This window comes from Manacus candei, unplaced genomic scaffold (genome assembly GCF_025592945.1).
Source record: "Manacus candei isolate 608988 ecotype Guabito, Panama unplaced genomic scaffold, ASM2559294v1 h1tg000369l, whole genome shotgun sequence".
Taxonomy (NCBI): domain Eukaryota; kingdom Metazoa; phylum Chordata; class Aves; order Passeriformes; family Pipridae; genus Manacus; species Manacus candei.
The window spans coordinates 1-27,343 of NW_026138417.1; the positions used below are offsets into that span (position 1 = coordinate 1).

Here is a 27,343-nt window from a genome sequence, read left to right on the forward strand (position 1 = left end):
GTCCCGCGCCTGCGCAGCGGCGCCGAGAGGGGGCTGCCCGCACCGGTGCCTGCCGCCGCCCGCGAACCTGCCGCCCGCGCCCGGCGCCGCCGAGCGCCCCGCCCCGTCCCCACAGCGGGAAGCGGCGCGGCGAGACGGCGCTGCGGGCACGGGGCGGGGGTCCGGGTCGGGGCGGAGGTCAGGCAACAGGATAAACGCCTCTCTGAGGCGAGGGGGCCTCTCGCCGCCGTCTTTAGTGTGGCCTGGGCTAAGTTCCGGTCCTGGCGGCGCCATCTTGTGTGTGGCCCCGGGGCGGACTTCCGGATCTGGGCCGCCATCTTTTTGTACGGCCTTGGATGACTTTCTGTAGGGCGCCGCCATCTTTTTTTCTGTACGTCCCGCAGCACTTGCGGTCAGGGAGGGCGCCATCCTTGGTGGTGAGCCGTCCAAAACAGTCCGGTCGCTCTCACTTCCGGTGCCCCTATTTACCCGGAGAATGCCCCTCACTAATTTCTGCGCTTTCGCCTCAAAAATCTTCATGTTATTCCCCCCACACACACCCTGGGAGAGACGGGAGACCGAAAGTCCCGCCGTGCCGCCGGAGCCGGCCCTTAACTTGAGCAGAGAGCGCTGCAGCGGCATTAGAGGCACTGCGCATGCGTCGCCGCTTCCCCTCGCTCGGCCGCCCTTAATTACCACGTGATCGCCGGCGTTTTGCTAACGACTGCGCATGCGTCGGCGCGGCCAACTTGACTACCCCCCCCCCACCGCCTCAATGGAGCATGACCGGCTTCATTCGAGCAACTGCGCATGCGTTCTTTTTCTTGGTGCAATCTTCATTCAGACAGTGGGTGTCAGGCGCGAGTCAGCGCGCAGGCGCAGTACGACCCGCGCGGCGGTTGTGGTAGCAATTTCGCTCCCGCCGGGAGAGGCGGAACACGGCCCCAGGAACAGCCTCGTTCAGTTTTAGTTGCGTTTCTTCGTCTATTTTTTATTTTATAATAATTTTGCTTTGTATTTTTTTTTCTGGTTCATTCTCTTTTTTTTCTTTATTTTTTTAATCCTTTTTAATTTTTATTTCTTTTTTGTTTTTAATTATTTATAATCTTTTAAAATTTCTATTTGTTATTTTTTCCCTTTTTTATTTATTGTATGGGTTTTAGGTAGTTTTTTTTTTAATTCATATTTCTTTTTACTTTTTATTTTTTATTTTATGGGGTTTTTTCCGGTTTTGGTTTCTATTTTTTTATATTTTTAGTATAATTATTTTTCTGCTATTTTTTCTTTTATTTTTGTTTTTTCTATTCGTTTTGTTTTCCTCTTCTATTTCATTTTTCATCTTACTAATTATTTTATTTCTCATTTTCTATCAGGCTTTACGCAGGGCACCCTTTGGGGACCTTGCGGGATTGACAGAGACAGCAGCTAGTGGGGCTTCGGTACTGCCGAAAGGGAGGCGGTGCGAGCCTTGCTGTGACCAATGGGCGAGCGGTGCTCAGTCATGGCAGCCAATGGGGAGGCGATGAGAGCTTTGCCGTGACCAATGGGTGAGCGGTGCGCGGTCAGGGCAGCCAATGGGGAGGCGGCCGGTTGGAATGGCGGGGCCGGCTCGTTCCTGGTTCTCGGGACGCTCTCGGGGAACACCAAGTGATTTCCCAAGTGCAATTCCTGCCGAGCGGCTGATTCGCCCAGGAGAAAACCTCTTCCAAGTCATTTTCTTCTATCTAATAATATATGCCCAGTCTCTTCCATGTGGAAATAATAGTCCCCGTGTTTATTAGCTAAAATCCCAGGGAAGCTCCTGGCCGGTTCCAGCAGCGAGGTTCATCCAGCCTCCCACACTTCGGCATTTCTCAGAAGCAGCGGTTGCAGGTGCCTCCCGTTCGGAGCCCAGTGCCAACCTGGCAGCTCCTGCCGAGCGCTGCCGAGAGAGGCCATGAGGAGTCGGGGTGCCGAGGGAATCGACCGCCGGGCCTGAGCGCTGCCTGCCGGGACCGAGCGCCCGCGGCGTCTCTGCCCCTCCCTCCCTGCTCTGCGCTCTTCCCTCTCGACCGGGCTCAGCGGGGCTGCGCCGGTCCCCGTCTCGCCGGTTCCTCTCTACCCCATTCCCCTCTCCCCCTTTCCCCTCTTCCCGGTGCCGGTTCCCCTCTACCCCTTTCCCCTCTCCGCGGTGCCGTTTCCCGGTTCTCGTCTCCCTGCTGCTGAGATGCAGAAGCGCTGCCGGAGCCGCCCCAGCACCGCCGTTCCCCAAGATGGCGGCCCCGCCTTCTTAAGGGCGGTGGGAGGAGGTCACGCCTCCCCCCCCCCCCCCCGTGGCCGAGTGGTGAAGGCGCTCGCCCGGAACGCCTTTTCCTTTTCATCTACGGTTCCAATCCCACCCTCGGACACTGGCTAAATCTTGGCTAAACTATCTAAACTCACCCCCCCATTTTGCCTTTGCACCTGAAACCCACCTCAGTCCTCAGATGAAATGCACCACGGGAGACACCATTGCCACTTTTTGCCTTCTGCCAACACAACTTGCGCCAACGGCCTTAGCCCCTTTTTCTGTCTGCAGGCTCGCACCACACACCCCGGAGCAGGGAGGCACCCACCGCCCCACCTCTGACCTCCACCTCCTGCTGATCCAACGCAGGAAAAAAGCTGCTTGCTGTGTCTCACCCGTGTCCCAGCACTGTGCTCTCCAGGGACAAACTGCTCCCCCCACGACAGCCCTTCTCTTACCGCCACAGGAAGCCAGTTGACAAACCCTCATGGGCTCTGATTGTTCCCTGTTGCCAGAAGGTTCATTTTGCCCCTCAAGATTCCCTCCAAAATACTCCTTTTTCGTTGCACATTCCCCCCAAAGTTCTACCTTCATGGCTGTTCTTACTTGTTCACAATCCAGGCCCTCATTTTTACCTCAAAACATTCCTTCCCTGCCATGGCCTGGGAAATCAGGGGTAGGACCAAGGCTTGCTGGTGCCTTGGCACAAAGGAGCTGCAGGCACCACTGCACCTCCAAACCCTCCCATTTCTGAGGCTGTGCATTAAAAATCAGCAATTCTGCTTGCTCAGGCCCTACAGTCCCTATCCAAAGACCACCATCCCTATCCCAGCCACCATCCCTACCCCAGCCCCTCAGTGATTTCAGCTCAAGACCCACAAGCTTTATTGCACTGCCAGCTCTGCTCTCTCAGCAGTAGCTCTGCATCTTGCCAGCGCCGCCACGGGAAGCTGCTCCAGGTTCTCACTGCAGGATCTTCATCTTGGCTCCAGCTCTGGGACTTTCCAGCTCCCACCCCACCCTCCCAATCCGAGCCCTGCAGAGCCCCAGAGCCCACAGAGGGTCTGAGAGCACCCCAAGAGATCACGTGAGCCAGTGGAGCAGGGCTCTTCATCCCAGAATGCGGTCAAGCAACTCAATATTCAACTTGGTTCATGCTGTCAAAACCTTATACTCACAGCTCCTGAGGCGTGTGTGTGCTCCACAGGTTTTTCCAGGACCCATATTGCAAGCAGCATAAGGGAAGATGGGCACCAACCATCCCACCCTTTTGGTATCTCTTGTGTTACTTTTCACTGCCAGTGGCAAGCCACCTTGGAGGGGTCTTTTCTGCCCACTATCAGGTACGAAAGCCAGTGGGACCCAGCACTGACTGTGGTGGCATCCTTGTGCTTCACAGTCTAGTTACTTCTACCTCCATGCACCTTATGGAACTTATTTGCCCATTTTCTGTGCTTCCTTATTTTATGGTTTGCTTCCAGTGGGACCAATAGGAAATAAATGGCATTTGCGATGTGCTGTATCTTCCTGCCATGTCCAGCTGTCAGATGGTAGGCTCTTCTGCTGACAAGTTGTCTGTGCTCCAGTGTGCAGATTTGCCTGGTTTGACAGAAAGTGTTTCTCGATTTTACTGCCTTTACTGCTGTGTTTTTGATTATCAACACAGGCCATTCTTTTAACCTTTGTTCTGCTGTTTCTTCTGGTGCTCAAACACACCTATTTCCATGCACACTTTGCTCATACGAATCAAAACTTCAGTTTCAAGTCTCTGAAAGCTGATTTCACTTACTACGGAGTCAGCTGAATAGCAGAGGCAGGGCAAACAAGGAGATATTGCAGCTGCAAGTAGAGGACATCAGAGAGAAAAATGTACAGGGAGTGTATTTTAAACAGTAGCAAAAGGTTACAGCAATCCAGCTACTCTTCCACTGGTGTCTAACTTAAACAAAGCCTTGATATTCAAGGCTGGAATCACTCACTGCCCTATGAAAATGACACCGATTTGGGACTCCTGTCCCATGCAGTGATGTCTTTTGCCTCACCCAGTTGTGTTGTTTCACATAAACTGGTTCTGTTTGAAGCAGGTAAGGAAGTCAAGTATTGGAGCATTTATATTTGCAAAACATACCAACAAACAGGATAAATCCACCAATGTTTCTTTGTTTTCACTCAGGCCTGAACCAAAACCCTTCTTGAATGTATTTAAGTGGAGAATAGAACATGCTTGCCACAACTGCATTTGCAGCTTCCTTCTGCTTTACTTTCCTGCTCTGTGCTGATGATACTGTTCCAAGTATCCAGCAAAGCTCCTCCGACCAGTAGTTCAGATTTCTAAGTGGATTAATGCAGAAATGCATGTTTTCATTGGAACTGGCTGAAAAACAAAAGACAAATAAATATAAGCAAATTATTGTACAGCTTGCCTCTCTCATTATCTACTGCTTGAAGTTGGCAATACATTGCTGACTCAGTGTTTGAATCATTTTCTACCTTATCAGTCAGTTCTGAAACTAGCTTGAGTATGGATCTCAGTTTTATCATCCTTAACAATCTGTTGACAACCCAAGAATGGATGTATCCACACCCAGAGCATAAACCAGTCCAGAACTATCAACTTACTTTTCTAAAGCTAGACCTGACAAACGTGGCAAACTTCTCCTTCTACCTCTCCTTTTTCTATCGTTTTCCAAAAATAATTTCGTTTGTTCAAGTATCATAGCAAGGGGGCAGATATGGGGAAATGTGCACAATGAAAAGATCGCTATATAACATTCAGCAACAAAGAAAGAGCAAAACCACAGACAGTCCCACCTTGGCCTTGTTCCTAGAGGTGGTTTTCTCTCTATGACCTGAGCAGTGACTGTGACTGTGTAGTTTCACATGCCTTTCAAATCAGGCATCAGCAACAGGCAACACAGGCTGGCATTCACTTTATTTTCAAGGTAAACTTCCCGATCCAGAGGGAGCAGTTGATAGTTACTGTTCCTGAAACTTGCATTGCCAACGAGTTGCAGTATGAAAGCTCATCTCAAATGGATTTAGTCCTCAACTTTCTCCCCATCTTTTTGATTCAGTATTTGCTGTGCTTTTTCCCAGCCCCAGCCCTACTTCAACACTAACAGGAACATGGCATTTCTGCTTCTGTCATGGTTTAACCCAGCCAGCAGCCAAGCCCACACTCGCTCACTCCCCACCAGAAGGACTGGGGAGAGAATCAGAAGGGTAAAACCTGGAAAACTCATGGGTTGAGATAAAGGCAGTTTAGTAGGGAAAGCAAAAGCAAAAGCCATGCACACAAGCAAAGCAAAATAAGGAAATAATTCACTGTTTCCCATGGGCAGGCAGGTGTTTAGCCATTTCCAGGAGAGGAGGGCCCCATCATGCCATGACCTGGGAAGACAAATGCCATCAATCCAAACGTCACCCCTTTCCTTCTTCTCCCCCCTACCCCCAGCTTCATATACTGAGCATGATGTTGCATGGTATGAAATATCCCCTTGGGTCATTTGGGGTCACCTGTCTCAACTGTGCCTCCTCCCAGCTTCCCATGCACCCCCAACTTCCTTGCCAGCATGGTAATATAAGGAGCTGAAAAGGCCTTGGCTCTGTGTAAGCCCTGCTCAGAAACAACAAAACCATCTCTATTATCAGCCTTGTGTTGAGCACAAATCCAAAACACAGCTCCACACCAGCCACTGTGAAGAAAATTAACCCCACCCCAGCCAAAACCAGCAGAGCTTCACAGCCCTGCCAGGACACACACTGCTGCAACCAGCACTGATCAGCAGTTGACTGTTAGTCGGGAACAAAGAAAAGTAACGGCATTGCTACATAAATACTACAATTAATTTGGTATGTTATGTTTTTTTTCCTACATTATATGCTTAATGATCTGTACTAGATTCATGTTAGGTTTATGCAGAGAGAGCAGAAGTCAGCAAGTAGATGAGGAAATGTGGCTGCCCCATCCCTGAAGTGTCCAAGGCCAGGTTGGACGGGACTTGGAGCAACCTGGTCTAGTGGACCATGGCAGGGGTGAAACGAGATGAGCTTTAAGGTGCCTTCCTACTCAAACCACTTTCTATAATTAAACGAAATCCCCACCCCCCCTTTCAATCACCTCTTGCATATCTGTTTCCCGGGTGATTTGCAGCCAAGGAAGCCTCCAGGCTGGGCGGTTTCCTGCCTCCTGCCCTCTGCTTTCGTTTTCGATTCCTCCCGAGCGCGGCCGGGCGGCGGAGCCCCGCTCCCGCCTTCGGTCCCGCCCGCTGCCAGTCCGCCGGCGCTCCCGCTCCGCTCCCGCTGCCGGTCCCAGGGCGCTGCCGTCCCGCGGAGGGCAGGATGAGCGACCCGGCCGTGTGCTGCTTCCTCACCAGGGCGCTGTGCGCGCAGGGCGGGCGGCTGGGGCTGCCGGAGCTGCAGCAGCACGCCGGGCTGTCGGCCCCGCAGCTGGCCCAGACGCTGGCGGCCGCGGGCCCCCGGCGCTTCCTGGTGCTGCGCGGCGGCGCCGAGGTGCTGGCCGTGTCCGACGTGCGGGTCTGTGCCCGCAGGGAGTGCGGCGGCTGCGAGCGGCTGCACCTCTGCAAGCTAAACCTCATGGGCAGGTGCCACATGCGGCCCAGGTGAGCGCGGGGAGGCCGAGGGGAGGGGAAGGGGAGGGAGGGGACGCCCCCCAAACCCCGGGGACAGAGGCAGCGGTCCCCCTCGGGCACAGCCGCGGGGCGGGAGATCCTGGCTCCGGAAGGACTCGCGTCCTACCCTCGCGGAGTCGGTAAAAGCCCGAAGTGCCCGCGGTAGGTGGCAGTTTTCTAAAGCCTGGTTTTCTTTGTCAGTATTGCGATTGCTTTGTTTTGTTTTGTTTTAAATCCACTCGCCTCCGCACCCCTCCCTCAGCCCCCGGGCATCTCGATGAAATAGTTTACACATATTTCTCTCCAAAGTAAAAAGCAAAGTGCTAGCATGCCCTCTGGTTTCACTCCAGAGAGTTACACACGTTGAGTTTTGCTGTAACTCACCGCTTCGCTTACAGACTTTTCTGTGAGAGGCCCTGCTTGATCGCCCATGTACATCAATCCCGGCTTCCAGAATACGGAGGACTCCCGGGGAAGGGCAGGGCAGGCAAAGGTGGTACCTACTTTAAAAACATTAAGATAAAGGAAAACGAAAGTAAATACAGAAGAAAACAACCCAGAAGCCTTCCCGTGACAATCAGTGCCAACAGTGAGCTCTGATGGAAGAATTTGCAGTTTAAGCTCTCAAGCCCCAGGTCTTGTTACTAACCTGCTGGTACCCCACCGGATCCTTCCTCCAATAAAACAGATGTGTGCTCGGATCTGAAGAGCTTGGAGGAGAAAGGCTGTGTCTCTCAGAGTGTACTAGCAAACCACAAGGATAATAAGATTTTCTTACTGTTTGTTGCATTACTGACAGAACGATGAGCTTCCCTGGGATTCACTGTTAGAAATGCCTTCAGGTGCGTGTAGGCACTCATGCTGGATGACTCTGTGAATTAAAATGTGCAATGAGGTGATTCCCTTAGTAATGATAAACCACTCTGTCCTCTCAATAGCACTAAGTATTTAAAATCACCTTAGTATGTGTTAAAAATTAATAAAGCAAAGAGTATGCCTTTCATGGGAGGGAGGTTGATTAAAATGAGAGGACAGAAACACTGCTAGGTGGACCACATAGATCAAGAAAGAGACAATTTTCCAACTGATAAGGTAAAATCTAGCCTTGCTTCCAGACGTTGCATCCCTTTTGTTTTAGAATCCCTGGAAAGAAAAACGTCTGTACAAGTTACTGTGGTCTTGTATTTAGTGGAATCACAATTTTAGTCCAGTTAACCTTGTTTTTAACTGTCTCGCAAGTAGCTTTTCACTGTTTTGTTTTTCTTTCCTGAATGTGTTATTGAACTCAGTTGTTTAGTTATCATTGTATTTGTGGAGTGTTTTAACCTTTGACTTAGAAATATGGACTCACTGTGTGACTGTCGGGGAAATCTGAAGTCAAGTGTGGAGGAACACTGGTGATGGCTCACGCCTCAAGTACTCTGTGGCTTACCTACCTTCACAGCTATTTATTGAGTGCCTACAGCACCTAATAGCCCTAGAAGACTGTTTCTCAGCATCAAAGATGGCACACTTCTGCCCTTCAGACTTTGCAACCTTGTTTATTTGCTTACAAAGCAATGCGTCCAACAGGTAGCAGGGGTCAGGGGAGAAAGATCTATTCAAGTGTCTGTACAGAAGGATTGGATCAGACATAGCCTGAGGTAAAAAACCTTTCACAAGGTGAGTTTCAAGAGTTAACTAGAGGCTGAAAGATCATAGACTTGACTCTGGAGTCAGATTAACAGATACTTTTACTGGATGAGTATGTCTAGTCTTAAGGCTGCATCAAATCACCCATTAGAGAGCAGGAAATGAAGAAGCTGTATTTTCTTGTTTCATTTTGGTTTGTTGTTTTTGGGTTTTTTTTGCTTGTTTGTTTTGTTTTTAAAAATCAAACTTTCCAGCCAGCAAAGATAACAAATTGTGTTGTTTTCAGCTTCATTATCTCTTTGTTTTGCTCTCTTAGACTCTTGCATCTTTCCTTACATGCCATCCCAGGGACAACAACCTTTTACATTCACAGAATCAAGGGTGTTGCAACCTCCGGTGTTGTTGGTGTATTGCTCTAAAATTAACTTTCCCTCCAGCTGTTCAGATCATGTGACAATGACTTGTATTTTACTGGAGGTGAAGAATGTGTGGGATAGACAGACTTGGCTTCAAATTTTTGCTGCTAAGTTTTTTTAAAGTGTTGTGGCCACATCGGTGTTTAAAATGGGGATGATAACGCTCCTGCATTTCACAGAGGAGTTATGCTGTCTGGTCTGTTCTCTGGCTAGTTGCAGAGACCACCTGAATGTTTATAGAGACTTTTGCCAAGTCCCCTTTCTCTCATGGCTTTTCCAAAGTTGCACGTTTTCTGAGGTTCTTCTTTAAATCAGCCTGACTCATGGAGTAAACATTGATATGTCTGTCTGTTTTCTTCCAGCTCCTGTAAGTACTCTCATGACATCACCAGTGCTGAGAACAAAAAAGTTCTAAAAAAACATGATTTGTCTGGCCTCAGTGAGGATGAGCTGCGAATCCTGCTTCTCCAAAATGACGCTTTCTTCCTCCCTGATGTGAGTTGTACTGATGTCTTAAAAGAAGCTTTTTGTTCACCAGGAATGGGAGAGGGTAACAGAGAATGTGGAGTTCTGATCTCAGTGTCAACCTGTTAAAATGTAACAGGATTATTCTGAATGAAGTAGGAATGGGGATGGCTATGAATGAAAGCATCAGAAGAAACAATATAAAGGCCATAAAGTTACTCAAAACAAGCAAATAAAAATGTCAGCAGCTTCATTAGAGGTTTACAAGATACAATTGAAAGACCACAATAATTGTAATGCTTACAGGATAAGAGGTATAATGACCAAAATCCCAGTTTGTTGCTTCTTCTCCAAGAAATGATAGAGACTAGGAAGCAAGGTCCCATTTCCTTTTCCAGTCTTCCTAGGCCTGCACATTTTGGTGCATGAAGGTCTAAGGGAGTGAGAAAAATCTATGAGAAAAGGACCAAATGACTGCAGTCATTTTTGTGTAAAATCTGCCTCTTCTAAAGTGCACTGAGTTTTCATACAGTAATTTTCTATGGAGTTACTTTGTCCAGTTTGTATGCCAGTCACCAAGTTTGTTAAATTCGGCTGAACATTCCATTCCGGGTCTGTGTGTGTGTATAAGGGCAATACTGTCTTCAAGGTAAGTACAGCCTGTTACCCTTGTCTTTTGCAGGTTATAATCTCCACAGATCTGTTGACATAACAGTTCTATTGTTTCTTTAGTCCCTGCTGTGACAGGGCAGGACTTTGACAAAACAGATTTTTTTTGTGTGTAGCATTTTAAAGTATGTTGTGCTGGCAGATTCAAGGAGCATGGTGGCGATAAGCAAGGGGGATTGTTCCCAGTAATGAACATATAGTAGCAACCATCATTGGTTGGTATTACCCTTACGCTCTACTGTGGATCTGTTCAGCCCTCACCACCCATTAATTACCTCTAATTGAGCACCTTAACTGCTATCATGCCGTAAAACACCAAAACCAAGAGAAAACTGTGATTGATGCAGGCCCTTCATAAACCTGAGAGCTGGGAAGAGGGATCGAAAAGCCAACTTGGCTGTTTCCTGCTTAGAAATGCTGACTGGTTGTGTGTGTGAGGACATGGCATGTACAGAGCTCTCAAGCAAGGGGACACTTTGGTATTCTGTGACCTGAACTGGGGTGCAGGGTAAGGAAAAAAACACAACAGCACCATAATGTCAGGGGTTTTCACACTTTCCCTCACCTTCCCTCTGTCTCTCTTTTTTTTTTTTTTTGGTAGGTTTGGGGTTTTTTTGGTTTTCTTGTTGTTTTGGTTTTTATTTGTTTCTTGGCAAAGGCAAGGGACAGCTGCTTTCTCGATGTAGCTAAATAGTGGATTCCCTATTGTCATGTTTTTAAACCCTGATGGCAACTAAGTACCATGCAGCCACTTGCTCACTCCCCCACCCTGGTGGGATGGGGAGGAGAATTGGAAAACAAGTAAACTTGTGGATTGAGATAAGAATACTATAATAATTGAAATAAAATAAAACATACTAATAATAGCTGTAATGAGAAGGAGAGAGAGATGAATAAAGCCCAAGAAAAACAAGTAATTCACAATACAATTGCTCACAACGTGCTGAGTGATGCCCAGCCTGTCCCTGAGCAGCAATCAGTGGCTCCCAGCCAACTCCCTCTCGTTTTTATACTGGTCAGGATGTTCTACGGTGTGGAATATCCCTTTGGCCAGTTTGGTCAGCTTTCCTGGCCATGCCTTCTCCCAGCTCTTTGTGCCCCTGCTCACTTACAGAGCATGAGACACTGAGAAGTCCTTGACTGCAGTGAGCCCTGCTCAGCACTAACTAAAACAACTCTGTTATCAACATTCTTCTCATCCTGAATCCAAACCACCGCACTGTGCCAGCTACTACAGAGAAAATTAACTCTATCCCAGCCAAAACCAGGACATTTACTTCACTGAGGCAGCACTTGCTTCTGGTTTGGTGGTTTATTCTGCTGTTCCTGGGTAAAAATTTCATCCTGCATACTAACATCTTTTAATGTACCTTCCTCCAGATGCTCTGTAGAATTGTTCTCAGCCAGATTCAGTGTTCTGAAAACTCTGTGAGCTTCAGTTTGAAATTTAAGTGGCTGCAATCTCTGCTACCCTAAACTGGTAATTTGTGTAATGGACACCATACAAAATAATCAGTTATTACCTGATTTTCTATTTTAGTTGCTTTTTTTCCCTATTCTCTTGAGCACCAAAGCAATTCCTGTGCTCTGGCCCCTGAAACCAGTGTTTGACATAAGTTTTATGCTTTTTTCAGTAATTCTTAAATCCAAGTTCAGGCTGTGTGACAGACACTATGAATCCAGTGAATAGTTGTTTTGCAGCTAAAACAGGCCTGATTTTCCAGTTTCTAAGCACTGCCATCCCAGCAATCTATAATTCCCCAGCTGATATATAAATCTATATATATTCAGCTTCAATGCAGCATTAAAACTGTCTGCTGGTGGGAAGAGGGGTTGGGAGGGGACCTGTGAGGGTCCCAGTGTGATGTGTCTGCCAGACAGCTGTGTGTCCTCCTCAAAGAAGCTTTCTTCTTAAGGCTGCTCCTCTGTACTGCAGGAGCAAAAGTGTTGCTGTGGTGCTTGGTGGACAATATGAAGGAGTTTTTGGTGTGTGATTTGTTGCCTGGGTCTGATTCACTGCTTATCTCTTCGTTGGTGAATAGAGGAATAAAGAAGTGTTTTGCTTTTTCCATATGCACTCTAATCTCAAAGCATTCTTCTCACCATTTTTGGAAGCCCAAATGCAGAATAAACTTTAGAAATAGAAAGTGCAAATTCAGTTTTATGCAATTGTCTTGCATCCTTTTTTGGCACTTCCATGCTTGTTGGATTGGTTTTTCTTGAAACAAAAACTGCACAACTTCAAACCCAAAAATGCATGAATTGGCTTAAAACACCTGCTACCTCTGTGCAAGAAATCTGTCTAGATTGAAGAAGTCACAATGACCACATGCCTTTTAGTCACCATTTTTCTGCTCTTAAAGCTGCATGCCTTAGAACAAATAAAAATTCAAATGTGCTTTTCCGTTTCATCTTGTATCTTCCCCACTTCTAGACCTGCCAATTTTACAACAAAAAAGGTGGTGTCTGCATGCAGCAAAACAACTGCAACAAGCTTCATGTTTGTCGACACTTTCTCCAGGGGGATTGTAGATTTTTGCCATGCATGAGGTCCCATAACCTCTTGGATGACCATGCATTGAGAGTGTTGGAAACTGGAGGCATTGATGGGAAAATAGCTTCGAACCTCCAGATTATATATGATCACAAGCACATGGAATTCAACAAGGAACTGAAGAAGGGAAATGGTAAGTTGTAAGAAACACTGGGCTTAAATAGGATTTTGAATTTGATAGAGGTATAAACATCTCAGATAAACCCCATCATCCTTTTGGTGCTTTCAGTACACAACTACAAACCAAGGGGAAATTATTTGAAACAAGCAGTAGTTACAAGGAATAAAGAACCTAAAGTACCTTTGCAAACTGTGGACTCCACACTGCATGTGCCATCTCCAGAAGGTAAATATCTAGATACCAACTGCTTCCGTGTGGAATCAGCTTTTGTATTTCCCCTCTTGCAACGTGTACATATTTTTTTCCTCTCTGCCATTATCTACTTTCCAGAATTAAGTAAGTCGTGGCTGAATCATGTGGGAGAACTGCACTATTATTGCCTAAAATACTGCATAGAAAATAGGTATTGAGTGGCTGGCTAGGGTTTGCAGCTGTTATTACTCATCTGTTGTATCAGCAGTGGAGCACAATTATATGTGTGATGGACATAATTCTCCACACAGATTGGGATATTGCCAGCTCGCTGAGCTTGTGGCCCAGCAGTGCTGTTCATTCAGTCTTCTCATGCAGGTCCTGGTAGCACCCTGCCTGGTCAGAGACAACAGCAGTTGCCAACAGGAGGTAAAGATGAAGGTACGGATTGTTTCTAACTGTCTAGTCACGAGATCAGTGGTTCTCACTGGGATTAGATTTCACCCAGCCCCACATCTCCCAGGGGTAGTCAGAATGCAGCTTCTGTGCTTACCTTACGGTACGCTGAGAGCCGCAGTGCTGGACAGCGGAGCAGCGCTGGCATTTCTGCCCAAGCACCACCACGAGGAGTAGCCTGGGACTGATGTCTGTACTGTCCTGGACACAATTCTTCCTTCCTGGGAAGGAGACAGATATCTTTCCTTGCCTTCTGTACCTAGGGAGTAAATATAGCTTTGTCAGTAGAGCAGTTATGTTTATATACCTTCCAGTGAGTGAATAGCAACTTGTATGTCTCCTGTCCTGGGCCTTGGCTTTAAAGCCTGCCAGAGTCCAGTAGTCTCTGAACAGGTTCTTTTAGATATTCCACATATGGATGGTGTAATGTTTAATATCAAATTATGTGTGATGGACATAATTCTCCACACAGATTGGGATATTGCCAGCTCGCTGAGCTTGTGGCCCAGCAGTGCTGTTCATTCAGTCTTCTCATGCAGGTCCTGGTAGCACCCTGCCTGGTCAGAGACAACAGCAGTTGCCAACAGGAGCTGGAGGTAAAGATGAAGGTACGGATTGTTTCTAACCCTCCACTCTTGAGCTTACGTGAAGACAGTTGGTGTTACACAGGTGTTGTGGACGAGCCTCAGTGAGCACCACAGAGCCACTCACTCACTTCCCCTCGACCCCCAGTGGGATGGGGAAGAGAAAAGAAAGAATTAAAACAAGAAAGCTTAAGGGTCGAGATGGGAGAGAGAGAAGAACCCCAATGGATAAGCAGAAGAAGAAAACAAAGCAAAAGCAGTGATGCAAAAGCAGTCACACACCACCTCCCACACATGCCTAGCCAGTTCCTGAGCAAAAGATAGCTAACCCTCATAAAACTCCCTCTTTTCCCTTTATTGCTGACCATTATGCTATATGGTATGCAATATTTGGTGAGTTTGGGTTCCCTGCCCAGTTGTGTCCCCTCCCAACCTACTGTGCACCCCCAAGTCTATTCACTTTGGGGGCAGGGTGAAAAACAGAGGCGGCCTTGATGCTGTATATCACTGTTCAGCAAAAGCTAGGGCTTATCAGGGTGTTAGCAGCATTGTTTGGGTCAAAAATCTAAAACACAGCATCATATGAGCTGCTATGAAGAAAATTACATCTTATCCTAGCCAAGTCCAGTACAGAGACATTTCTGATGTAGTAGAGTTTCCACTGGAAACAAAACCCCAAATATAAATGTTTACTTACCAAAATGTAGCAGTTGCAATGCACAGTTCAATCACAATGCTAATGGCTCTCCCATTACAGGTCTGTATAATACGCTCATTGTCACAAAGCTGGGTGTCCCCAGTCCTTGGGAAGGGTTGAAGCCAGCTGAAGCCTGTTGCTGTCTTGAGAATTCTTCTGTTAGTTCTTCAGGTTTAGTACCTCTGTGTTGGCCTGAACTCCCCCCATGCTGGTCTGGCCAACTCAGGGAAAAACATTTCTACCCTGCATTGATCCGCTGAGCTGACACAGCCATTTATCCACCCTCTGCTTCCCGTGGTGTGGAGACAAAGTTGGCTGCTTTGCAAGAACCATGGTCAGCCACAGCCTGTGTTACTCTTCCTGACACTGCCCTTGCACTTCTCCACTGAGACTTCTTCCAGTGTCAGGGTTTATTGGTCAGTCACAAAGCCCTGACTCGTGTGGTGGGCTGTATGGGGGATAGTCAGATCCTCAAAGTGCTTAACTTGGCTACTGCAGTCAAATCTTTGTTATTTCCGGGATGAAGTACCAAGCAGGGTCTTTCTCTTGAAGCAAATAAGGACTGATGTGTTCTTTCCCATAGATAAAAAGGACAATTCCTCTGCTGAAGCTTCAAAGGACAACAAAGAAGTTAACTGTGATGAGATCTGTGTGTTTTATGTCTGGAAGTACTGCAAACATAAGGGTAAGCTTTATAAAAAGTAATGTAGTCACTAGAGACAGTGACTGCAGAGACAGTCCCTGCTCAGTGGCTCGGGCTAGTGGTGGCATATGGAGTGTCAGTGGCAATTGTGCCTTCTCACTCACTGGACAGACACACCCCCCTCCTGTTTTCAGCACTCTGTCTTCATTGCTCATACCAAAGCCCAGGGAGAAAGCCTCAAGGTGTAAAATCTGCTGGTTCCTTTTTGGGTTTTGTTGTTTTGCTCTCTGTGTTATGATTACAGAATTCAACTATGTCTGATCTTATTACAGATAAATGCAAATCTGTTCATTACCATTTGCCATATAAATGGGAGATATATGATGGGATCACCTGGAAAGACCTTTCCATGATGGAGGAAATTGAAAAGGCCTATTGTGACCCAAAAACCAGCAGGTATAGTGATGCTGGACTCCTTGCTTGGAGTACTGTGATTGAACCCCTGTGGAAAACCTCCCATTTTCTTCCAAAGATGTCTGACTTCAATAACTTCTGGCTACTGAGCCTCTCAGAATCTGGGAGGATGTACAAATGAGAATTTTTCCTTTTAAAAAGCAAAGTAAAAGTGATTGCATGGCAATATCACCCCATTTATGTCTTCTAAAAAGAACAAAACTGTATCTCACATTTAAAGCTCTGTGTAGGGTAAAAAGCGAGTGGAATACAGTGTTTAGAATATCAGCATTTCAGATAATGAATCATAATTTATTTACAATAATGAAGTTGTAACAACATATCAGAGCTGGTCCTTCTCTATGGCTGTTCTTTTCCTACTACAGCTAGTATGCGTCATAAAAATAACAACAACAACAACAATAATAATAGCAATATCTGTTGTGTGCCTAGAGACATTTTATGAGATGGCCCTTGTGTAAGCAGCATATCTCTTTTTTTTTCCTGTTTTTCTTTCTATTTTAAGTCCTTTCTGAAAAGCCCCACTGTGCCACCTGGATTCACAGGGGACCCCAGGTCTGGCTTCGAAAAATGTATAGTAATTTTGGCCCATGCCTCTTAAGGCAACAGATGACTTTGCATCTTGTTGGATGGTGCAGATCAAAAGCAAGATTCACAAGAGGAGGCTGCTTTCAAAGTCTTCCTGCCTGGAAGTTAACTTTTCAAGCCTCGCAGGAGTAAGAGCCCAGAGCTCCAGTGACAAATACAGTTTGCAGACCTCACAGCTGTGATGGTTGTGACTGCATCCTTTGTAACCACAGGAAAAGAACCAAGTTGATAAGCTGGGTGTACCTACAAAATTCTGGTTTTGCACTGAGACAAACTGGAAACTTTCCTTATTGCAGAGTACCTTTTGCCATGCTGTACTTGTAGTCCTGTGCTGTCTGTAAAGCTGGCAGTGCCACATATGGCCAGTGACTGAGATGGCATTCCATGTCTCACAGGCCATAGTTTGCTTATGAAGCTTGGATATGCTTTTCAGAGCTGTCATGTGTTGTGGAAAATACTCTTATTCAGGCCTAATTAGGTTCAGTCACATTATATTAAAGAAAATTGCACAAGCCTAAACAGAGGATTAGAGGATAAAAGATCTACTGTTAACTGTAAAAACCCTGAATTTGTCCTTACAGCATAGCAGGCAGGAACATTAACTTCCAGACAATGACCTGCTCTTCTTCTCCGGTTCGACGCCTCTCTACACCATCATCAGTCACAAAACCCACATTCGTACTGACCACACAGTGGATTTGGTACTGGAAGAATAACGAAGGCCAGTGGATTGAATATGGAGAGCAGGTGAGTTCATATCCTGTGCTTTGAGTCACTTCTACAGGAATATGTGGAGCCTCTCCCCCCACTCCCCTTTACTCAGCAGGATTAAGTGAATCCTTGTGTCAGGTAAGGCAGCAAAGCTACAGATGTTCATAACAGATGTGATAAAATGCTGACAGGCTGGAGGGAAGGGAACTGCCTTTTGGAGTTATCCACGGCTTCTACACAGATCGAACATGTATACACAGTCCTTAAGATAGATGGGAAATACTTGCCTCTCTTCGAATCATTGCCCTGCTTCCTTGGACATGCAAGGGTTGCTTCGCTCTCTCAGATAAGATGCAGTCTTTTTCCTTGGATGGCCAGGTCCTCTGATGAGAAACTAACCTATCTGAAAAATGCAGGAAAAGAAATAAGCAATCTCACCTTCCCCCAAGGCAAATGAGTTTTCCTCATATGCTTTACAGTGTAGCTGTCCAAATGGTAGAACACAAAGGTGATCCAGGGACTTGGAAAAGTATGCAGGGAAAGATCTTGGATATAGTGCAGTTGGTAAAGGGCCTCAGCCTCAAGGAGTAAGCTTGAGAGGTGTCCCAGCTCCAGGAGAGATCACTGCTGTGCAGCCCACTCCTTAGCAAGGAGAGCTCAAAACCAGTTCACTCAGGCTGTCCTATTTGTGGAATAAAGCGGTTGGCTCAGAGTTAAATTACATGTGAAGTAAAAGAGAAGCGTGAGACTCCTTAAACCTGCAACTTTCTTTATTCCTTGACAAATTAGTCTTGGAACAACCACCTGCTATTCATGTGTTAATCACATGGTCAGTGCTCATTTCCAAGCTCATATGCATCAATGCTCACCATGTCACCCTGTGCCTTTGTGGGTTTTCAGAGAACAGGCTGGAACTGGAAAAGTTCATGGCCTTGTCATGGCCTAGGCCATTACTTCCTTTGGGGCCTGAACCAAATAATGAACACTAGTTTGGTGAGGAGCCGAGTGCAGCTGTCACACCCTGATGGCAGCTGAGCCCCTCACAGCCGCTCGCTCCCTCCCCTGCCACGGGACTGGCAAGGGAATCAGAAGGGTAAAAGTGAGAAAACTGGTGGGATGAGATAAAGATTAAGAGATAAAGCAAAAGCCATGCACACAAGCAAAGACAAACAAGGGATTCATCCCCCCCTTCCCATGGCAGGCAGGTGCTCAGCCATCCCAGGAAAGCTGGGCTCCACCAGGGTCACGGTGACTTGGGAAGATGAACACCATCACTCCAACACCCCCCCTTCCTCCTTCTCCCCCAGCTCTATGTGCTGAGCATGACCCCACGTGGTCTGGGATGTCCCTGTGGCCAGCTGGGATCAGCTGTCCTGTCCTGTCCCCTCCCAAGTCCTTGTGCCCCCCAGCCCCTCGCTGGTGGGGCGGGTGGGGAGCAGAAAAGGCCTTGGCTCTGTGCAGGCCCTGCTCAGCAAGAACTAAAAGATCCCTGTGTTACCAGCACTTATCCAGCACAAACCCAAAGCACGGCCCCTACAGCTACTGGGAAGAAATGTAACTCTACCCCAGCCCAAACCAACACAGCTTCTTAGAGGATACACTCCTGTCTGTCATTACTACTTATGTATTTGTGTCTATGTTATGAATGTTCCTTAATCATGCATGCTTCAGGCCACCAGAGTTCTGAGTAGATTCCTCTTCATCCTATTCTTTGCCTCTTCTTTCCCTCTACCCAACCTAGTTATCCAGGGTTTAATCCTGACTGTGATACTCTTCCTTCTCTCTCTTTTTTTCTCCTCTTCCCACAAAGGGAGAAGGGGACAGTGTGGACTCGCCATCTTCTGCTGTTCTTGAGAATTTGTATCAAGCAGATCCAGATGCCACCATATCTTTCCAGGCTGGTCAGCATCATTACAACCTCAATTTTAAAGGTACTCATTCTCACATACAACTATGCAGTGCTGTACGAAGACTTAACTTGCAAACTCTCCCAGCTTTTAGAAGCTATGACTTCCTTTCCTGACACTACCATTTCACTTATTGGAAGGGGAAGTGAGGTAGTGACCGTCCAGAGAAAATTCCTTACAAAAATAACCTTCTTCCCCCTTATTCCTTGACACTCTCCAGACTCACATATGACCAGAAATAAAAAGATTCATAGTCTTCACATAAAGTCATAGTAAACCTTAAGTAAAGTGAATTAACTCTGTGGATGGTAAAAAATACAAATCAAGCCATCTTTGTGCTGCTGGAGTAACATTTAAAGAGCATGAGGGGCTTGAGGGAGCAAGCAAGATAGGCACAGGTTCAATCACAGTTACAGGAAGGACAAGCTTACATAGGCTTTATGCAACTGTTCTTCAGCAGGTAGAATTGGTAATGAATATGCACTTTCTATTAAAGAATGCCTGTCCTTAATTAATGACCCTATCCTGTAGATTTATTCATGATTTTTTTTCCTGTTCTTTTTCTCCTCAAGAAATGACCCAGACAAACATTGCTTTTAAAACTCGAAGAGAGGTCTGCAGGAGACCAAAATTTGTGTCTTCTGAAGATGTGCAGAAGATAAAGAAAGGGTAAATGATGCTCTTTATGTTGTTGTTTTTTCATATTTCAGAAGTGATTATAGGGCAAAATGGCAGCCAGTGCTGGCAGTAGTTGTGCAAAGAACACAGCTGCTGAGGGAGGAAGCACATCCCTGGCACTGAACAGAGGCTGTATCACAAACTGTTGGCTTGGTGCATCACCTGGCATCTGGGGTACTTGTTACTGCGGGTACTGCGTCCACAGTTGTTACTTAGAAAAGCAAGTGCAAGAGGCCTGTGACAGTGGAGTGGCATCATGCAAAGCCCAGCTCACAGTCTGAGGCCATTTCCCAGTTTCTTCGTGGTTTATCTTGTTAATTTTTAAATGCGGGAATTAGCCAAAGGGCATGCTGCAAATTTGAATGTTCAGAGCAGTACTAGACTTACTAATTACTTAATTTTCTGTCTGTTTGCACACAGCCAGAGGGATTCTTCTATTCCAAATCAAGCCTGTCCTAGCCACTGGGATCAATCTGCACTGCCTGACTTGGGATACAAGGTATCTTTTTTCTTTCCATACTTGTAATTCTGATGGAAAGGCAGGATTCAAAGCTTAACTGAATCAATTCTAACTGTGTAGATGCTGAAAAGGGACAGGACTGATTTCTTGTGAGGTGTGCTAAAGATCTTGGTGATCTCCCAAGAACTCCTGAAAAAGGTGCCAAATTCCCTTGAACTTCACCTGCATTTTAGCCATTTATCTACATGCAAACCCAAAACTTGCCAAGTTCGAGACAAAAAGATTCACTGTTAAAATTAAAAACTGCCTTACCTTGGTTACTTAGTGGACCAGTTAAGCAAAGGGCTTTTATGAAGCGTGTATTTCTTCACTAGAAGCTGGACTGAGACCAGACCCTGCAAACCGTTAACAGGCTGTCCAGTAATCCTGTCGTGGCAGTTGGTAAATGAAGTTTGGATTGGAAACCTAGGAAAGGAAATCTCTATATCCTCCAGCACTGTCGCATACATCACAGATCTGAGCACAGACCTTGGCCTCCAGGAATGGCAGAAATAAAGAGCTATGGCAATAAAATAAGAGAACATTTGGAGTGATCTCTTCAACAAAACAAACCCACCCACTGTCAGCCCAAAGTGTACGTTCCTTTTTAGTTTACCAGGGCCAAAATGTGTGGGTGTTTTTTAGCTTACTACCTCCAGCAGTCATTCTGGAAAAGCAGCACAGTTTGTGGAAGTACTACAGGACGCTAGAAAAAAGGCTTTTTTGTATTAGACTTGTTCTGGTCAGGTCACTGTCACTAATACTAACTCTGCTCCCTCCAAACTCCAAGGGAAGCAGAGCTCACAGTGTGATATCACAGAGTACTGTGCTTGTACAGTCACACACTAATGGAAATCATTGTCAGGGCAGTGATTCTTGCTCTACCTCGGGAGCTCCTCTCCTTGATAACGGGACAGCAAATTCTCACACTCAGCAGGATTTTCCTTTTCAGGCCTGCAGGTGAAAAACTCTGAAAAAGTTGTGTAGTTATGAAGTATCAGCCTGCACCAGCTATGACCCTTTATTAGCAGCGGAAGCATCCTTGGGGAAATGAGGACAACCCCACAAAGTTTTCATGGAAAGGAGAACAGGCTTTGTTTTGTGGAGGCCAACATATTATAAAATAATAGCAGTACCCTTCTTACAGGATTAGGCCTTGTGCCACATGGCTGAGCCTCTGTTTTACCTAAGAAGGTTACAGTTCCTCAGGAAAAGATCACAGAATCACAGAATATACTGGGTTGGAAGGGACCCATCAGGATCATCATTCCAACTCCTGGCCCTGCAAGGGACACCCCCAGAGTCACACCATCTGGAAGATGCAGCATAGCAACAGCAGAAGGACATGGAGCTGCTGGAGCAAGTCCAGAGGAGGACACTAAGATGAACAGAGGGATGGAGCAGCTCTGCTGGGAGGAAAGGCTGAGAGAGTTGGAATTGTTCAGCTGGAGAAGCTTCAGGGTGACCTAATTGTGGCTCTCCAGTGCCTGAAGGTGCCCTCAAGAAAGATGGAGAGACTATTTACAAGGGCCTGGAGTGACAGGACAAGGGTGATTGGCTTCACACTGACAGAGAATAAGACTAGATGGGATATTAGGAAGAAATCCTTCCCTGTGAGGGTGGTGAGGCCCTGGCACAGGTTGTCCAGAGAAGCTGTGGCTGCCTCATCATTAATTCCAGAAGATTAAAGACATGGGTTACTTTGGAGAAAAAATGGAAAATTTATGTATGACATAAGCAAGCAGAAGAGCTCAAATAATGTTTTAATTATATTTTGCATTAACTTTTCCTTGGGAAAAAATGTGCATTTCTTAACAGATTTTTAAACATGAAAAGTAGGGATAAATAGATAAATAAAAGAAAATAGATTAATAGACTTAGTTACCTTCAGGAAAGGAGATGTATTTGCTTAAGCAGGTATTTAGTGTCACATTTGTTTAGAATTGTAGCTTCTTTTCTTAGGTCTATATTTAAGTGCAGCTTTCCAAATTCTAACTTTGAAAAGTTAAGGTGCTACAATGCCAGGAGGGTGTGTGTGCTTTTTGTTTCCCAGCTGAAGCTCCCATAAATGTCTGGTTACAAATGATACTGTTATCTAACATCTTTTGTTCTTAATCAGCTTTAGATATAAAACTGACACTATCTGGAATAATGAGTCAAGTTTTCTTTTTTGTGATTTCTGTTTCACTGAGATTTAAGGTTGCAAGTGTCAGCTCTTGGAGATGATAAACCTGTAACCGATGCTTTCAGCATCCTTTCTGAAGAGAAGTGAGGTGTTCTTGCAAAGCAGGAGTGACATACTGACTTACTTATTATTTAATTATTCACATAGTCACTATATAAAGCATTACATTACCCTTATAAGCATAGTTTGGGGACCCATCTGGAAGTGTACCTGCTGTAATTAGGCTTCCACATGTTACAAGCTAACTGAAGCCTCATGTCTTCTTATGCTTGGTTTGTATTTTATAGGCAGTGGTGATCAGTAGTGTGACCTCTGAATACAACACAATAAAGCAGCTGTTCCATCAGACTATGAAAACCTATAGCATCCTTAAAATACAGAGGATTCAGAATCCATCCCTCTGGAAGGTGTTTCAGTGGTTAGTATTTGTTTCCTTACCCTTATGGGGAGGGGGTCTCCAAGAACAGGGTGTCCTGTATCTGCTTTCTAGGAAAGAAAGGAGGTTATCACCTGTGCTTTAACATGACTGCTTATTTCCTACTCAGGAGCAGTTTCAGGAGTGAAATTAGTGTCGGAGGCCTTTCGTAGAATGTCATGCTCCTGTGGGGAAGTTCTTTTTGCATGGTTCCTTGGAAGAAGGGGAGAGGAGCATGGAGAGAAAGATATGTGTGACACAAATCTGGGATGAGCATACCCACTGGGATGCAGAATAGGGATTGAGCAGTAACTGCCTGCTGCACACATGCCCTGTCTGTTTAGAGTATATGAAATGCTAAAAAAGCTAAGGGCTGCCTGGGTCTTTTTGTTCCAGTCAGATTTATTTAAGGTACTTTTGCTGACTGAAGTCAGTACTCACTGAGAAAGAATCCTTGCGTTTGAATTTCATGATCTCTGAGTTCTAGGGCTCCTTTCTGGTTTTCAACATCTGCATCAGTGATACTGAGCCCTAGGTAGATGCCAAGCTAGATACCAACAGATTTGAGCTGGGGCTCAACCAGATTCAAGTTAATTGGGTAGAAGATTAAGCTGTTGCATTGCACAGTTGTCTAGTTTAAAACAAGAGTAAGTATTCAAGGACTGTATGGAATTGTAATGGAGTAAAAATACTGCTCAAATAAGTGCTTTCCCCTGCAAAGTGACAGAAGCCAGGAAGTTATCTGCTAATGATTGCATAAAACCTTTTCATCTAGCAAGCCACAGGAGACTTCAAAACATGTAACAGTGCATACTTTTTATCCTACTCCAATGAGATAATTAAACTAAGCAGGCAGAATTTAACATTGCCAAGTCCATAGGATCATAGAGTAGTTTGAGCTGGGAGGGACCTTAAAGCTAATCCAGTGCCACCCCCTGCCAAGGCAGGGACACCTCCCACTAGCCCAGGTTGCTCCAAGCCCTGCCCAGCCTGGCTCTGGACACTTCCAGGGATGAGGCAGCTACAACTTCTCTGGGCAACCTGTGCCAGGACCTCCCCACCCTCACAGTAAGTTCTCAATGAACAAATTTCAGTCCATTGCTTTTAACTTTTCACTTTGTAATTTACATGTTGGAAGGATTCTCCCCTCCCCCCAGCCCTGCTTACTTTGTAGCTGATCATTTTCTGAAGAATATTACTGTCTTGTCCACTTCAACAGCTTCTGAAAACCCGAGGGATGTCTGGAGGCAGTGGAATAGTGGATGTCTGGAGGCAGATGGGAAGTACTAGTTGAGCCTTTTGTTGTGATTTCTCTTTTGACCCTGTTCATAGCTTAGTTTGACTCTGGCCTAAATCAGTGAGGTCTGCAGTGGTGAAAGCAGGCTCGGTTTCTCTCCTGGCCCCGTCTCCTCAGCGGCACTGATCTCCCCCAGGGGCAGGAGCTCAGGGTGTTGGCACGAAGAACAAGCTGCCTGTAGCTTTCAGCCACCGCAGAAGCACGGAGGCTCCATGGTTAGTGCTGCCTCCACTGCACTGAGAGTCAGGGTGGGGAGGAACAGGAGACCTTAAAGCAGCATCAGTAGGACCCTACAGAGGAGCAAAAGGGTGGTACAGTGGAGACTTGTGTCAATGCTCACTTAAATTCAGAGTAAAGTCAGAATTATCTAGAATTGCTGAGCAGTGGTATCAGTACAGTACTTATCTGGTACTTGTTCAGCATGCTTCTGGTCTGTCTCATCTTCCGAGCTGAGAGGAGAAGGCAGGCTGGAAATCTCATCCAGCTGACATTTACAAGCACATTACAGAGTTGTTTGAGGTTTACTTTTTTTGATTTTTTTTTAAAACCTCTTTCTCCCTTTTCTTCCATGGCTCACATTCTCCTCTGCATTTTTGTCAGGCAAAAGGAGAAGATGAAAAGGGAAAATGGAGGAAAGGAAGTGCAGGAAAAGCTCCTGTTCCATGGAACCAACATCTCCTTCATGGAATCCATCTGCACTCGGAACTTTGACTGGAGGATTTGTGGAAAAAATGGAAGTAACTATGGAATGGGTATGTAGGAAGTGACTTGGTGTGTTAGATGTCTACCCAGAGTCCCCTGATAGTGGAACAATCAAAGTCCTGAAGCCTTTAACTATAGAAGGTGGAAAAAAAAGGTAAGAATAGGTATTATGATCTTCCTTCTTCTGAAGAGGGCTGGGATTTGCTTTGTGTGGGGGCAAATCTTCTCACAAGCTGTCCAGACAATTGATGTAGGGGTTTGCTGTAGATGGGATCTTCTAATGCTTGAGGTAATAATTTGAACTTGCAAGAGAAATTAGTCTTTATGGCAGGGAGCAAGAAGGGTGTGCATTCCCTCAGTGTGATCATGGAGGGTCCTCATGTTTTCTTGTCTGTCCCTCTCATTGTAACACACAATACCTGTAGTGAGCTTATATTTATTGCTTTTAAAAAAATTACTCCTGAAATAGCGAATTCTGAATGGAAATTATATGGTGAAATCTTTTTTCTTGCAAAAATTTTGGTGATATAATGTAACCTGAGTCAGAGGAGTCCTGAAAGTTAGGTCAGATACCTCCTGAAAACCAAGGGGATGCTCAGTTTTTGCTGTCTCTGTGTAGATGCTCCTTACAACTACGTTTTCATCTTGTTTTCCAGGAAGTTACTTTGCTAGAGATGCTTCCTATTCCCATGCATATTGCCCGGCTGCGGAGAAAGGACACATGATGTTCGTGGCTCGTGTTTTGGTTGGAGACTACATTAAAGGGAATGCAGCCTATGTTCGCCCTCCAAGGAAGTCTGCGGACGGCCTTTGGTTTTATGACAGCTGTGTGGATGATGAGTTAAATCCTTCTGTTTTTGTTGTCTTTGAAAAACACCAGATTTACCCAGAGTACATAATAGAGTATAAAGAGGATGAAAAAAAATGTGTTATATCTTAGAGGGATCGAGGCAGTTTATATCCCTCATCTTGTTTTCCGTACTGCAGGTGTTCTCATACTTGGTGACTTCTTTCTTCTTAATACAGTTCTTTGGAATGTTAATCCAAACAAATTTTGCATTGAGGAGGGCTGGCAAAACAGATGTTACACTTGAGACTAACTGCCTTCTCTTCTCTTCTTCCTCTTTTAAATGAAGCATAGACATTTGGATAACTGTAGCAGGAAAATCAGAATTGTGGGATGGGAAATTGAATGTTATGACTTCTGTGGGCAAATAATTATAAGTGCATTGTCTTCAAAACAGAGAGGATTTCTCTTTGTAAACTGTTAGAAGAAAAATTAACAGTAGAGTAGTTTTTAAGGAAGCTTTCAGGTTTTTATAGAGATTCTTTTCAGTGCAGAATTCATCTGTTCTTGATCCTCTAATCTGTCATTACTGTAAACAGCTCAGTGTGGGTAAGAATGAAGAGTCTGTTTTCAAAATACTGCTTGTTAATGCTGATACGAGTTTCGAGTTCAAATGGTAAAAAAAGAAAAAGCCTATATTTAGGATATTAATCCACGTCGTTCATTCCTGAGCGGAAAATTTTCATCTGTACAATGGCAGATGGATCAGAAAGTTGTTGGATCAAATTCTTTGTGGAGATCTGCAGTAACTTGTTTTGACCTCTACAAAAAGAGAGCTGAACTGAAGCTGTGAAAGCCACAACCTGTGAGTAAGCAGACACTGAAACTGAGGGTTTGGCTGCAGCTAATAGCTGTAAGGGTACAAAGGCTGTGTCCCAACAAGCCAGGCTTTGCAGTGGATGTGGCCACGTAGTTTCTCAGTGCGAACATTTGCTCTGCGAATGTGATAGGACAGGAGAAACTTCTTAAGAAGCATCGAGATTTTCTGTCCTATTTGTCTGCGTTAATTTTCGTTTTTCCAGATGTAGGACACAACTGGAAGAGACCGGTTATGTTCTCTCAAGGCCAGTGGTTGAACTGCTGTCCTAAGACACTGTTCACGTTTTGTTGCCCACGTTGCACTGGGCAACGCGCTGACAAGTGAGGTTCCTTTGTGTTTTGAGGTAGCTGTGGGTGATCCCACATACTGCTTCCCTGACTCTGCTTTGGAGAAACTCGCTTTCTCCACGATGTACAACCCTAACTATGGTGTCTGAGCCCTTTTTTGCAGTTACCTGCTTTTTATTGTTCCCAAAACACCCCACCAGAAACTTGTGCAGAGTTTCCACTGGATTTTAATAAGGACTCTGTAAGCTGATGGAACTGAAGACCCTCTGTACAAAGATGTCTTATTCAGGCAGTCTAGCTGTTAAGAGGGAAACTGTTGGTGAGGACAGAGGAGCAGTAATTTTTACTTTCAGATAAGCTTTACAGTAACACCAATAGCCTTCCAGTTTTTTGCATCTGTGATATAAATCTGTCAACCACTCAGAGATTGCAAGTTCCCAAGAGGATGGGAAAAGATAAACCCAGGAAATCTTATTAAAATGACTGTCTTAAAACTAAATGAAAACATGTGTCAGTAAAGCATTATAAGGGGAAGATTTTGCCACTTTTTAAGATCTCTCTCGTTTGCCTGTAGAGTTCCTGAATCACTGACTTTGCTGTATTTGCAAATAAAATGTGTTTTCAGTCA

General features: G+C 45.5%; 1 protein-coding gene and 2 long non-coding RNA genes across 13 annotated transcripts; 1 reads left to right on the top strand and 2 right to left on the bottom strand.

Moving 5' to 3' along the window:
• Positions 1-1,201: 1,201 nt before the first annotated feature.
• Positions 1,202-15,257, bottom strand: LOC127465333 (uncharacterized). Of its 6 annotated transcripts, none has more exons than XR_007902037.1 (6): positions 14,663-15,257; positions 13,479-13,640; positions 9,694-9,822; positions 7,261-9,511; positions 3,424-4,619; positions 1,202-1,900 (listed from the first exon to the last, which is right to left on the bottom strand). It is a non-coding gene; the product is annotated as an uncharacterized LOC127465333 (long non-coding RNA). The 6 variants fall into 6 exon arrangements; XR_007902038.1 differs by lacking the exon at positions 1,202-1,900 and having other exon boundaries at positions 2,132-4,619; positions 7,261-7,379; positions 7,655-9,511; XR_007902034.1 differs by lacking the exon at positions 1,202-1,900 and having other exon boundaries at positions 2,132-4,619; positions 7,261-7,379; positions 7,526-9,511.
• LOC127465332 (zinc finger CCCH-type antiviral protein 1-like) lies at positions 6,414-27,343 on the top strand. Of its 6 annotated transcripts, none has more exons than XM_051775801.1 (15): positions 6,418-6,867; positions 9,287-9,419; positions 12,493-12,745; positions 12,842-12,958; positions 13,304-13,366; positions 13,921-13,989; positions 15,246-15,347; positions 15,638-15,761; positions 16,949-17,114; positions 18,889-19,009; positions 19,558-19,654; positions 20,084-20,162; positions 22,635-22,765; positions 24,660-24,811; positions 25,418-27,343. In XM_051775801.1, the coding sequence occupies exons 1-15, from the start codon at positions 6,587-6,589 to the stop codon at positions 25,699-25,701; spliced, it is 2,172 nt and encodes a 723-aa protein (XP_051631761.1). In that variant the 5' UTR covers positions 6,418-6,586; the 3' UTR covers positions 25,702-27,343. The 6 variants fall into 6 exon arrangements, with proteins under 6 accessions (XP_051631767.1, XP_051631766.1, XP_051631765.1 ...); XM_051775804.1 differs by having other exon boundaries at positions 12,580-12,745; XM_051775806.1 differs by lacking the exon at positions 22,635-22,765 and having other exon boundaries at positions 6,415-6,867; positions 25,418-25,552.
• LOC127465334 (uncharacterized) lies at positions 17,370-24,209 on the bottom strand. The gene is made up of 3 exons (XR_007902039.1): positions 23,930-24,209; positions 20,436-20,682; positions 17,370-17,481 (listed from the first exon to the last, which is right to left on the bottom strand). It is a non-coding gene; the product is annotated as an uncharacterized LOC127465334 (long non-coding RNA).

Coding starts and splice junctions, on each gene's coding strand:
- LOC127465332 (XM_051775801.1), top strand. CDS start 6,587: ATGAGCGACCCGGCCGTGTGCTGCTTCCTCACCAGGGCGCTGTGCGCG. Junction 12,746..12,841: donor GGAACTGAAGAAGGGAAATG/GTAAGTTGTAAG, acceptor TGGTGCTTTCAG/TACACAACTACAAACCAAGG. Junction 13,367..13,920: donor AACAGGAGGTAAAGATGAAG/GTACGGATTGTT, acceptor CTTCTCATGCAG/GTCCTGGTAGCACCCTGCCT.